Source organism: Bufo bufo, chromosome 9, assembly GCF_905171765.1.
Source record: "Bufo bufo chromosome 9, aBufBuf1.1, whole genome shotgun sequence".
In the NCBI taxonomy this organism is placed as follows: Eukaryota; Metazoa; Chordata; class Amphibia; order Anura; family Bufonidae; genus Bufo; species Bufo bufo.
Window position 1 is genome coordinate 220397377 of NC_053397.1, and position 14590 is coordinate 220411966.

Sequence of the window (14590 nt, forward strand, 5' to 3'; positions counted from 1 at the left end):
TGACAGGTGCACCCCTCATTACTACTTATTAATACTGCCGACAGGTGCACCCTCATTACTTCTGCTGGCAGGTGCACCTCTCATTACTACTTATTAATACTGCCGACAGGTGCACCCCCAATTACTACTGCTGACAGGTGAACCCCTCAATACTACTACCGACAGGTGAACCCCTCATTACTACTTATTAATACTGCCGACAGGTGAACCCCCAATTACTACTTATTAGTACTGCTGACAGGTGCACCTCTAGTTACTTCTGCTGGCAGGTGCACCCCTCATTACTACTTATTAATACTGCCGACAGGTGCACCCCCAATTACTACTGCTGACAGGTGAACCCCTCAATACTACTACCGACAGGTGAACCCCTCATTACTACTTATTAATACTGCCGACAGGTGAACCCCCAATTACTACTGCTGACAGGTGAACCCCTCAATACTACTACCGACAGGTGCACCCCTCACTACTATTTATTAATACTGCCGACAGGTGCACCTCTCATTACTTCTGCTGGCAGGTGAACCGCTCATTACTACTGTCGGTAGGTGAACCCCTCATTACTACTGCTGGAAGGAGCACCCCTCATTACTACTGTTGGTAGGTGTTCCCCTCATTACTACTGTTGGTAGGTGAACCCCTCATTACTACTGCTGGAAGGAGCACCCCTCATTACTACTGCTGGAAGAAGCACCCCTCATTACTGCTGTTGGTAGGTGTTCCCCTCATTACTACTGTTGGTAGGTGTTCCCCTCATTATTACTGTTGGTAGGTGAACCCCTCATTACTACTGTTGGTAGGTGTTCCCCTCATTATTACTGTTGGTAGGTGAACCCCTCATTACTACTGCTGACAGGTGCACCCCTCATTACTACTGCTGACAGGTGCACCCCTCATTACTACTGCTGGAATGAGCACCCCTCATTACTACTGTTGGTAGGTGTTCCCCTCATTACTACTGTTGGTAGGTGTTCCCCTCATTACTACTGCTGACAGGTGCACCCCTGATTACTACTGCTGGAAGAATCACCCCTCATTACTACTGCTGGAAGAATCACCCCTCATTACTACTGTTGGTAGGTGAACCCCTCATTACTACTGCTGACAGGTGCACCCCTCATTACTACTGCTGACAGGTGCACCCCTCATTACTACTGCTGGAATGAGCACCCCTCATTACTACTGTTGGTAGGTGTTCCCCTCATTACTACTGTTGGTAGGTGTTCCCCTCATTACTACTGCTGACAGGTGCACCCCTGATTACTACTGCTGGAAGAATCACCCCTCATTACTACTGCTGGAAGAAGCACCCCTCATTACTGCTGTTGGTAGGTGAACCCCTCATTACTACTGCTGACAATCTGCAAAGGGTTTATTAAATCACATGCGCTGAAAATCTGAGCAAATCCAGAGCTGCAGAAAATAAAGAAGTAAAAGCAATTTAATATTTCCTTTTCTTTTTAGTTTTTCTTTTTTTTTTTATATACAGAATTTGTTCCCTTTCTTCCATATCCATATTGGGCTTCATAAAAGGAGGGGCTTTTTAGGGGGAATTTTCTTTGAAGACAACAACAACCATTGTATGTATGGAGGATGACCAGCAGAGAAGGGGTGCTGCCTGACAGTAGAAGGAGCAAGGGCAATTGTACTTTTAGATGCATACATCTTAGTCTTGGGGTGCAGAATCTAAAAAAATCTTTCTTGGTAAAGAACAATTATTAGAAAGAGGAGAGTCAGGTACACAACATAGAATGACAAGGTCCCCAGCAGCACAGAGTATTTCAGAGCTGATCTTTCTGGGGGGACAGTGACCTCTAATGACGTTATTAAGGACAAGGTTGCATGTGTCGGTCATGAAGAGGGAGCTCTTGTTCTGCCAAATTGTGGCAAATAAAAATGTACTATGACTACAACACTGTATGGGGGCATCTCTTGCATAATATGGGGTGTCTCTGGTACCGTATGCAAGTCTCCCTTGCACTAAAGTGGAGCATTTCTGGCACTGTATGGGTGCAATTGGCACTAAAGGCAGAATCTCTGGCACTGTAATTGCGCATCTCTTTGGCATCTCTTTTGCAGAGTATCTGAGGATTTAGCGGACACTTGTGGGGGGAATAAAAAACATAAAGAACTGATGCAAACTGACTTCAATGTATGCACCTATTCACATTGTGGTTTAATGCTGCAATTACTACTAATTTTACAAAAATATATATATTTATTTATTTTCAAAAGCACCACATCAGCTTTCTGCAATTTGATTGCACTATGTGAATTGGCCCTCTCTTGAATCAGATCAGTTACAGATTAAAAGAAAAATATTTAGCAGTGTAAACCTTGTCTTACTCCATAAAGCTGACACCCGCAGCCGACGGCCCCCCGATTCTGTTTAGATAAGTAGCAGAATCAGCACCTTGTGCCCTAATTGACACTTCATAAATAATTAACTTCAAAACTGCTCCAATGCAGAGACTGGCAGCTGTGGATTAAAGGAGCGCCCGGGTCTCCGAGCTGCACCCTCCGAAAACACATCACAAATCAGCACAAACAGAGCAGCCACAGAATAACCAAGTGTGGCAGTCACCCCACAAATATAACACCTGTGAGGCCGAAAGAGAGAAAACTATAGAGACGTCCTGTATCCACAGCGAGCAGGAGGAAGTCTGCTTCCCCAAACTTAGGGCTCATGCACATGACTGCGTATTTTGCGGTCCGCAAAAACGGATCCGCAAACAATACAGAAGACATCGGCGAGCATTCTGTATTTTGCAGAACGGAACAGCTGGCCCCTAATAGAACGTCCTATCCTTGTCCGTAATGCAGACAATAATAAGAAACGTTCAATTTTTTGGGGGAACGGAAATACGGACATATACGGAAACGGAATGCACACGGAGTTACTTCTGTTTTTTTGCGGACCCATTGAAATGATTGGTTCCGCATATGGTCCACAAACAACAACGGAACGGACACGGAAGAAAGAAAATACGTTCGTGTGCATGAGCCCTTACAATGTGACACAGAACAAAGGACGATGAGTAATTGTAAAGTAATTTGTTACTTTTCTGTAAGAATGACTTTTTTTGTATCTATTGTTCTGAAGTTTAAAAAAATGTTTTAGAAACAATCATCATATAATAAAAACACTTGCAATTTCCTAATATACAGTGAGGCAGATTTACTAATACTGAGTCGACTAATAGTAACACAGTCTTACCCTGCGCCAGATTTATTACAGTGGTTGATGCCACATGAGTAATCTGCCACACCTATAGACGGTTTAGTCTAACTTTTCGCCACATATTTGTTGTTTTAGTTGTACTCCAAAGATGGGCCAATTCGCTGGCACATTTTGTGGTCACAAAATAGCCACTGAGCCATGTCCTCCTGTTGGGCAAGACAGGAAAGGTGTTTAAGTGACTAAGACTATTAATAAATATGGTGCTAGGCAGGTACACTAGTAGGTAGGTACACTAGTAAATCTTCACCTTTGTTCTTTAATGCAGTTACGGTATATTCTTGTACATAGGAGGCAGTATTATAGTTGTTTTATTCATGTATATGGGAGCAGTATTATAGTAGTTATATTCTTGTACATAGGAGCAGTATTATAGTAGTTATATTAATGTATATGGGAGCAGTATTATAGTAGTTATATTCTTGTACATAGGAGCAGTATTATAGTAGTTATATTCTTGTACATAGGAGCAGTATTATAGTAGTTATATTATTGTACATAGGAGGCAGTATTATAGTAGTTATATTATTGTACATAGGAGGCAGTATTATAGTAGTTATATTCTTGTACATAGGAGCAGTATTATAGTAGTTATATTCTTGTACATAGGAGCAGTATTATAGTAGTTATATTCTTGTACATAGGAGCAGTATTATAGTAGTTATATTCTTGTACATAGGAGGCAGTATTATAGTAGTTATATTCATGTACATAGGAGGCAGTATTATAGTAGTTATATTCTTGCACATAGGAGCAGTATTATAGTAGTTATATTCTTGTACATAGGAGCAGTATTATAGTAGTTATATTAATGTATATGGGAGCAGTTTTATAGTAGTTATATTCTTGTACATAGGAGCAGTATTATAGTAGTTATATTCTTGTACATAGGAGCAGTATTATAGTAGTTATATTCTTGTACATGGGAGGCAGTATTATAGTAGTTATATTCTTGTACATAGGAGCAGTATTATAGTAGTTATATTCTTGTACATAGGAGGCAGTATTATAGTAGTTATATTCTTGTACATAGGAGCAGTATTGTAGTAGTTATATTCCTGTACATAGGAGGCAGTATTATAGTAGTTATATTCTTGTACATAGGAGCAGTATTATAGTAGTTATATTCTTGTACATAGAAGCAGTATTATAGTAGTTATATTCTTGTACATAGGAGGCAGTATTATAGTAGTTATATTCTTGTACATAGGAGGCAGTATTATAGTAGTTATATTCTTGTACATAGGAGCAGCATTATAGTAGTTATATTCTTGTACATAGGAGGCAGTATTATAGTAGTTATATTCTTGTACATAGGAGCAGTATTATAGTATTTATATTCTTGTACATAGGAGCAGTATTATAGTAGTTATATTCTTGTACATAGGAGGCAGTATTATAGTAGTTATATTCTTGTACATAGGAGCAGTATTATAGTAGTTATATTCTTGTACGTAGGAGCAGTATTATAGTAGTTATATTCTTGTACATAGGAGGCAGTATTATAGTAGTTATATTCTTGTACATAGGAGCAGTATTATAGTAGTTATATTCTTGTACGTAGGAGCAGTATTATAGTAGTTATATTCTTGTACATAGGAAGCAGTATTATAGTAGTTATATTCTTGTACATAGGAGCAGTATTATAGTAGTTATATTCTTGTACATAGGAGCAGTAGTATAGTAGTTATATTCTTGTACATTGGAGGCAGTATTATAGTAGTTATATTCTTGTACATAGGAGCAGTATTATAGTAGTTATATTCTTGTACATAGGAGCAGTATTATAGTAGTTATATTCTTGTACATAGGAGCAGTATTATAGTAGTTATATTCTTGTACATAGGAGCAGTATTATAGTAGTTATATTCTTGTACATAGGAGCAGTATTATAGTAGTTATATTCTTGTACATAGGAGCAGTACTATAGTAGTTATATTCTTGTACATAGGAGTCAGTACTATAGTAGTTATATTCTTGTACATGGAGGCAGTATTATAGTAGTTATATTCTTGTACATAGGAGCAGTATTATAGTAGTTATATTCTTGCACATAGGAGGCAGTATTATAGTAGTTATATTCTTGTACATAGGAGCAGTATTATAGTAGTTATATTCTTGTACATAGGAGGCAGTATTATAGTAGTTATATTCTTGTACATAGGAGCAGTATTATAGTAGTTATATTCTTGTACATAGGAGCAGTATTATAGCAGTTATATTCTTGCACATAGGAGGCAGTATTATAGTAGTTATATTCTTGTACATAGGAGCAGTATTATAGTAGTTATATTCTTGTACATAGGAGGCAGTATTATAGTAGTTATATTCTTGTACATAGGAGCAGTATTATAGTAGTTATATTCTTGTACATAGGAGCAGTATTATAGTAGTTATATTCCTGTACATAGGAGCAGCATTATAGTAGTTATATTCTTGTACATTGGAGCAGTATTATAGTAGTTATATTCTTGTACATAGGAGACAGTATTATAGTAGTTATATTATTGTACATGGAGGCAGTATTATAGTAGTTATATTCTTGTACATAGGAGCAGTATTATAGTAGGTATATTCTTGTACATAGGAGTCAGTATTATAGTAGTTATATTCTTGTACATAGGAGCAGTATTATAGTAGTTATATTCTTGTACATAGGAAGCAGTATTATAGTAGTTATATTCTTGTACATAGGAGCAGTATTATAGTAGTTATATTCTTGTACATGGAGGCAGTATTATAGTAGTTATATTCTTGTACATAGGAGTCAGTACTATAGTAGTTATATTCTTGTACATGGAGGCAATGTTCTAGTACTTTTACTTTACTGGGTGTCTTCTTTATTCCTTATTGGCACAGCGTCTGATGAAATATTCTACAGATCCAGCGAGCATGACTTAGATTCTGTGTATAATAGATTATATGATGTTGTGGTGGAGAAGGTGACAGGTTTATGGGTTAATATGCTGAGTGTTGATATCTTTATTTCAGTTTGTTTTGAACTTTATGGACAGAATCCGGAGCAGAACACGATCTGTTGCTGACCTAGACTCTCCAGCAGATGCTCTCACATCGCTTCCCCTTTCTTAACAACTTCCTTCCCTCTTTTACTGATTTCCTCTGCAGTTTTACTAAAAATGAAATAATATAAATACATCATCAACTCCAGACGGTTTATAACTCTGTGCAAGTGTGTCGAAACGTAGCTTACATCAGGTGAGAGTTCATGTATTATAGCCAAATATGTAGCTCCCATAAGATGATAGAAAAAAACATGTAATCCCCAAAATTACCTAAATAGAAGACCCATCGTCCTCTGGAGTCTTTTTATATTCAGTTATGGATTATCTTCATCTCCTCCAATCGTTGTGACTCCTAATGGCAGCCATTACTGTGCCCCAGAGGGGTTGTCAGCAGCGCTCCACAGTCACTGCCTGATATATCAGAGATATAAGAAGAATCTTCTAGTTGTTTCCTACCTATTTTTGAATAGTTGTCTTCTATAACATCTTCAAGACCAATCTCCTTCCAGAAACTGTCATCCCATCCTCGATCTGAGGAGTACGTCCATTTACAGACCAGGGTGCAAAGAGATCTGAACAGAAAGCACATAACAGCAGGTATAATACAATGCAAGGGTTAATAACAGTAATCTAGACAAATATATGTATTGTACCACAATGACATACATGTCATTATCCTGTACCCCGAGTGTCAGTGTCATTATCCTGTACCCCAAGTGTCAGTGTCATTATCCTGTACCCCGAGTGTCAGTGTCATTATCCTGTACCCCAAGTGTCAGTGTCATTATCCTGTACCCCAAGTGTCAGTGTCATTATCCTGTACCCCGAGTGTCAGTGTCATTATCCTGTACCCCAAGTGTCAGTGTCATTATCCTGTACCCCAAGTGTCAGTGTCATTATCCTGTACCCCAAGTGTCAGTGTCATTATCCTGTACCCCAAATATCAGTGTCATTATCCTGCACCCCGAGTGTCAGTGTCATTATCCTGTACCCCAAGTGTCAGTGTCATTATCCTGTACCCCAAGTGTCAGTGTCATTATCCTGTACCCCAAGTATCAGTGTCATCCTGTTGTAACCTAGGATAATGAGGGAAACACTCATTTATTGGGTAATAGATCATTCAAGTGGTCCCAAAAATGATTGTTTCCCGACAGCAGATTGTGCTGTGTATGAGGACGAGCGATGGCATTAGTGATCACTGCTCCCTATGCTGTGGAGGAGATCGCTGCTTGTAAATGTGTCTCCTCCACTGATGAGCAGGTGATTTTCAGGAAGGAACGCTTTCCTCCCCACAATCGCCTGCTGTGTCGTCCCGTCTGTATATTAGAATCGTGTGGATAATTTACGTAGGACGAATGCCGCTGTATATCCATTTCTCGACTTCTTCTTCATGTAATTCAGTTTTTTTTTAATGACCATGATTTATTTAATTAGTTCACCAGACTGTGGATAATGTGAGCAGAAGCTGGAGACAAAGTGACAAGCCGTCCCCATGCATCTTTTATGATTCCGAAGTGACTAATGGATTTCTTTGTAGTTTTAATTCAGAACTCACTGCAGCCCCCGCCCCCCAAAAAAACATCAGCAAGTGACTAATCGGAGTTTCATACCTGGGACGTGAAGGACCTCACTGTAGTATGTCATATATATAAAGTAACTCCATGATCCTGCAACATTATATTGTTACAAAGTGTTCAGCTGCCTGGACATTCAGAGACATTCAGAGCCCCTTGTGTCCATATTATCATGGAAATAATATACACTGGGGAGTGAGCATGAATCTAAATGATTTACATAATGTACAGTCTGCAGTAAAAAAAGAAATCTGTCCGTTCCTGGGAAAGCTGACAACTAATATGGCCATCAAGACAGTCTATAGAGCTGATGGGCCCATATCATTCGGAAATGACCAAAGCTGATTAACCGACCCGACTTCCCATCCTCCATGCTGTTGCTGACTGTCAGTTGTGCTCTCGAAGGCGCTCTCGCCTAGCTGTAGAACATTGTACCAGGTTATGAAGTAGTACATATTCTGCCTCTATAGAATCGCCATTCAAAACCACTGAAAAGATGACTGAGACTTGTAACATTAACCATATAGGTTGTCACCCAGCTTTCCCAGACGCAGATATCACCATGATGTTTTTTTTATTTTTTTATTTTAGGGAGAAGTGCAACGTCCGAGATTTCTGCTAACAACTGACATAAATACCATGATACAGCTCCTGCTTCTCATCATTACAAAGCTGGCTGCCTGCAGCCACCACTAGGGGGAGCTCAGTGCCTAGGAATTTATGCAGTTATTATCGACTGAAATGGAAGCTGTAATAAGTCATTTGGTGGATTGAAAGAAGAGGAGGATTTCAATGCTGGGGCCATTTGTAAATAAATAAATAAAATAAATATTTGTGTGATGGAATAGAAAAAAAAACGCCTGTAAATTCCACCCTAGTTTATTTGGGTTACATGTTTACAACGATCACCGTGAGAGGGAAATGACACAATGAATTTATTGTTTGGGTCAGTACAATTACGGTGATGTCACATTTGTATTATTTTCATGTTTTACTATGTTCAAACAATTTTAAAAACCTTTAAAAAAAAAAATGCTTCGTGTTGTCATGTCCTGACACCCACGGCTCTTTTTTTTTCCACGCAGCTGTGTGAGGGCTCATTTTTTGAGGACCGAGCTGACGATTATATTGGCATCCTTTAGGGGCACATATGAATTTTTGAGAACTTTTTATTTATATGTTAGGAGAGATGACAAAAAAACAGCAATTCTGTAATTAAGAGTATTTTTTTTTAAGGCGCTCACTGTACGTAAAATTTTGGGTGTGGCAATACCAATTATGTTTATTCTTTATTGTTTTTTTCTAGATGATAAACTGGAAAGGGGTTTTTAATTTAAGGTTTCTGTTCTATTTTTTGAATATTTTTTATATATTTTGAACATTTTTTTTGGTCCCCCTAGAGAATTTGAACCTGTGAACCTTCAATCACTTGTACATCCTATTGCCATACTTCTGCAACCTGACCTGCATCTTCCTAGACCCATGGTTGCTATTGAGTGTGGCATCTGTGGGGTTAAATGGCCAGGATTGGAGCTATCTCCGATCCCAACTGTTGCAGGCTATATATCAATCTGCTCAGCTCCTCCTGCTCTATAATCTGCAGATTGCACTGCATTTTTAATATGATGGGGTCCCTTTAAGGAGCAGAACTACTGAATACTTCAAATACATTCTTGTCAGCGGAAAAGAAAAATTTCCTCTTATTTCACCATTGTAAAAGTACTGCACGCGGCAGCGACGGCACCAAGTATCCTGTGGTTTCACAATGACCCGGAATGTGCTCACATCACCCATCCGATCTGGTCTCGGGAGAAGGTTGCACACTTCATGATACGCGCGGAGTTAAGTAGGGACATGAGACGGGGATTAATATTCAGGAATCCTCAGCCACTTGGAGGAAATTTGGTTTTGCAGAATTTCAGCCGCTGCAAGTTTTCAATTATAGACGGATCCGGTGCCAAGGAAAAAAAGAAATCTCTATGTTACTCCATGAGGGCGCCGATTACCAAGCGGTAGAGCCGAGAAATTTCGTCCATTATTTGGGTTTCCACATTTTTATAGCTGGAAATTTTTGCATACGCCGCTTTGGAGAGGAAGGGGTCATGGCCTTAAGCGAAGGCTGGATGGACGCTTGTACCAGCGCTGCACTGGGCACAGTATGGGCATTGTCTGCTGAACCAGCAGAGGGTCCCTGTACAAGAACTCAATGGGCACCCCGGGCACTAAACTCAACATCAATCACCCTCTTTCCATAGGATGTAGCTATAGGGGGTGTCGGGGGAGCAGTGACACCCAAACTCTGGTGCCAGAGAGGGTCAGTATTATTGATGGCTCATTGTAGGTGAGGACCCTTTTACTTTTTTGCATTAGAGCCCAGAAGCACCAAGATATAGCTCTGCGGTACCCCTTATAACTCTCTAGAAGCCCCATAGTAACCGTCAGTCTGACTCCCTGCAATCTAATGGCATACTGTACCTCCCAAGTTCTGAAAACTGCAAACAGGGCAATCAGTGCGGCACGGGTAGCGTGCCACGGTAATTTTATTATAAATAAGCCACGCCTCTAGCCCCGGCCAAAGCATAACGATACACACCCAACCCCCTTAAAGGGGTTGTCTCATCATAGACAATGGGGGCATATCACTAGGACAACCACTGGGACCCGCACCTATATCGAAAACGAAGCACCACAAGGTGGTGGCTGGAGGGCTCTGGTCCTGCCACCACCAAGCCGGCTCACCATAGAAGTGAATGGGAGCCTACTGCGCATGCGCAGCCACTGTTTCCATTCACTTCTATGGGCTCGACGGAAATAGCCGAGCCAGCGCTTGGCTATTTTCGCCGGCCCCATAGAAAATGGATGGAGGGCGGCTGCGCATGCGCAGTGCATACTCCTTCACTTTCAGAGCACCATTCTTGATATAGGTGCGGGTCCCAGCGGTGGATAGTAATTATTCCCCCTTTGTGCCTCCTTCACAGTAGTAATACCCACATTTTGCCACCTTCACAGTAGTATTACCCACATTGTGCCCCCTTCATAGTAGTAATGCCACATTGTGCCCCTCTCACAGTAGTAATACCCACATTGTGCCCCCTTCATAGTAGTAATGCCACCTTGTGCCTCTTCACAGTAGTAATACCCACATTGTGCCCCCTTCACAGTAGTAATACCAACATTGTGCCCTCTTCACAGTAGTTGTGCCACCTTCACAGTAGTAATACCCACATTGTGCCCTGTTCACAGTAATGCCCACATTGTGCCCCGTTCACAGTAGTAATGCCCACATTGTGACCCTTCACAGTAGTAATAAACACATTGTGCCCTCTCACATTAGTAACACCCACATTGTTACCTCTTCACAGTAGTAATACCCACATTGTGCCCCCTTCAAAGTTGTAATGCCCACATTGTGTCCCCTTCACAGTAGTAATGCCCACATTGTGCCCTGTTCACAGTAGTAATGCCCACATTGTGCCCCGTTCACAGTAGTAATGCCCACATTGTGCCCTCTTCACAGTAGTAATGCCCACATTGTGCCCTCTTCACAGTAACAATGCCCACATTGTGCCCTCTTCACAGTAACAATGCCCACATTGTGCCCTCTTCACAGTAGTAATACCCACATTGTGCCCCCTTCACAGTAGTAATGCCCACATTGTGCCCCGTTCACTGTAGTAATGCCCACATTGTGCCCTCTTCACAGTAGTAATGCCCACATTGTGCCCTCTTCACAGTAACAATGCCCACATTGTGCCCTCTTCACAGTAACAATGCCCACATTGTGCCCTCTTCACAGTAGTAATGCCCACATTGTGCCCTCTTCATAGTAGTAATGCCCACATTGTGCCCTCTCACAGTAGTAACACCCACATTGTGCCCCCTTCATAGTAGTAATGTCCACAGTGTTTCCCCCTTCACAGATGTCATACCCATATTATGCCCCCTTTACAGTAGTAATGGCAGATATGTGTCCCCTTCACAGTAATTATGCTCACATGTTCCTCATTCACAGCAGTTATGCCCAGATATTCCCCCACTTTATCGTAGCTTTGCCCAGATGTGCCCTCCTTTTTAGTAGCTATGCACAGATGTGCCCCCTTCATAAGAGTTATGCACACATCCTATGCCTCAAGAAACAGAGAAAAAGAGACATATATATGTATATACTGTACCCTCCTCGGCAACAATTCTTATCTCTTATCCACAGGATTGGGATAAGTGTCTGACATGTGGGAGTCCGACCACTGTGACCGCCACTGGTCATGAAAATGGGACTCCCGTCTTCTCCCATGGCTGGTCACACATATCCACTGTACACAAAACCCCCATTCACTGATCAGATACGTATTCTGTGGGATGGGAATACCCCTATAAGGTTTTGCCCTTTCATAAAGTACTGATAATGTACTGACCATCAGCGGCTGTATAATGTGTGCGCCCTCTGGGATATATGGCGGCTCTTGTTCCCTGTATTGATCTTGTATATGTTGCTCAGGTGACAGGTTTGTTTCTATGTACGTATCGAGTGACCGGACAGTGAGAACCTGCACCTCAGAGGAGGACTTCAAAGTTGTAGCTCTTGATCTGTAATGGTTCTAACAAGCGCCTGACGAGCACAAGACTGAAAGGTCACGGGCAGCGAGGTGGTATTACCACAAAGATAGTGTCTGACCCCCCCCCCCAATTACCTCCAGGGTAGTATACATTAAACCAGCTGTACATATAATAATTATATACAGGAGATACCCAGGTTATACCAGCATGCTCCATATCACTATATACAAGAAATACAAGAAGATGTATAACTTATTCCAGCTGTACATACAGTCAGGTCTATAAATATTGGGGCCGACACAATTCTAACATTTTTGGCTCTATACACCACCACAATGGATTTGAAATGAAACAAACAAGATGTGCTTTAACTGCAGACTGTCAGCTTTAATGTGAGGTATTTACATCCAAATCAGGTGAACGGTGCAGGAATTACAGCAGTTTGCATATGTGCCTCCCACTTGTTAAGGGACCAAAAGTAATAGGACAATTGGCTTCTCAGCTGTTCCATGGCCAGGTGTGTGTTATTCCCTCATTATCCCAATTACAATGAGCAGATACAAGGTCCAGAGGTCATTTCACGTCTGCTATTTGCATTTGGAATCTGTTGCTGTCAACTCTCAAGATGAGATCCAAAGAGCTGTCACTATCAGTGAAGCCATTATTAGGCTGAAAAAACACAACAAACCCATCAGAGAGATAGCAAAAACATTAGACGTGGCCAAAACAACTGTTTGGAACATTCTTAAAAAGAAGGAACGCAACGGTGAGCTCAGCAACACCAAAAGACCCGGAAGACCACGGAAAACAACTGTGGTGGATGAGCGAAGAATTCTTTCCCTGGTGAAGAAAACACCCTTCACAACAGTTGGCCAGATCAAGAACACTCTCCAGGAGGTAGGTGTATGTGTGTCAAAGTCAACAATCAGGAGAAGACTTCACCAGAGTGAATACAGAGGGTTCACCACAAGATGTAAACCATTGGTGAGCCTCAAAAACAGGAAGGCCAGATTAGAGTTTGCCAAACGACATCTAAAAAAGCCTTTACAGTTCTGGAACAACATCCTATGGAAAGATGAGACCAAGATCAACTTGTACCAGAGTGATGGGAAGAGAAGAGTATGGAGAAGGAAAGGAACTGCTCATGGTCCTAAGCATACCACCTCATCAGTGAAGCATGGTGGTGGTAGTGTCATGGCGTGGACATGTATGGCTGCCAATGGAACTGCTTCTCTTGTACAAACCGGATTCCAAAAAAGTTGGGACACTATACAAATCGTGAATAAAAACTGAATGCAATGATGTGGAGGTGCCAACTTCTAATATTTTATTCAGAATAGAACATAAATCACGGAACAAAAGTTTAAACTGAGAAAATGTACCATTTTAAGGGAAAAATATGTTGAATCAGAATTTCATGGTGTCAACAAATCCCAAAAAAGTTGGGACAAGGCCATTTTCACCACTGTGTGGCATCTCCCCTTCTTCTTACAACACTCAGACGTCTGGGGACCGAGGAGACCAGTTTCTCAAGTTTAGAAATAGGAAAGCTCTCCCATTCTTGTCTAATACAGGCCTCTAACTGTTCCATCGTCTTGGGCCTTCTTTGTTGCACCTTCCTCTTCATGATGCGCCAAATGTTCTCTATAGGTGAAAGATCTGGACTGCAGACTGGCCATTTCAGTACCCGGATCCTTCTCCTACGCAGCCATGATGTTGTGATTGATGCAGAATGTGGTCTGGCATTATCTTGTTGAAAAATGCAGGGTCTTCCCTGAAAGAGATGACGTCTGGATGGGAGCAGATGTTGTTCTAGAACCTGAATGTATTTTTCTGCATTGATGGTGCCTTTCTAGACATGCAAGCTGCCCATGCCACACGCACTCATGCAACCCCATACCATCAGAGATGCAGGCTTCTGAACTGAGCGTTGATAACAACTTGGGTTGTCCTTGTCCTCTTTGGTCCGGATGACATGGCGTCCCAGATTTCCAAAAAGAACTTCCAATCGTGACTCGTCTGACCACAGAACAGTCTTCCATTTTGCCACACTCCATTTTAAATGATCCCTGGCCCAGTGAAAAAGCCTGAGCTTGTGGATCTTGCTTAGAAATGGCTTCTTCTTTGCACTGTAGAGTTTCAGCTGGCAACGGCGGGTGGCACGGTGGATTGTGTTCACTGACAATGGTTTCCGGAAG

General features: G+C 41.3%; 1 protein-coding gene across 3 annotated transcripts in view; it reads right to left on the reverse strand.

Moving 5' to 3' along the window:
• Nucleotides 1-14590, reverse strand: part of FGGY (FGGY carbohydrate kinase domain containing) — a 159012-nt gene that overhangs the window by 101572 nt on the left and 42850 nt on the right. For 2 of the 3 annotated variants that reach the window (XM_040408068.1, XM_040408069.1), the window contains exon 6: nucleotides 6721-6836. In XM_040408068.1, the coding sequence (XP_040264002.1) occupies nucleotides 6721-6836 (116 nt within the window). Of the gene's footprint in view, nucleotides 1-6534; nucleotides 6678-6720; nucleotides 6837-14590 lie in introns of those variants that run through there. The other variant, XM_040408070.1, reaches the window with a different exon arrangement.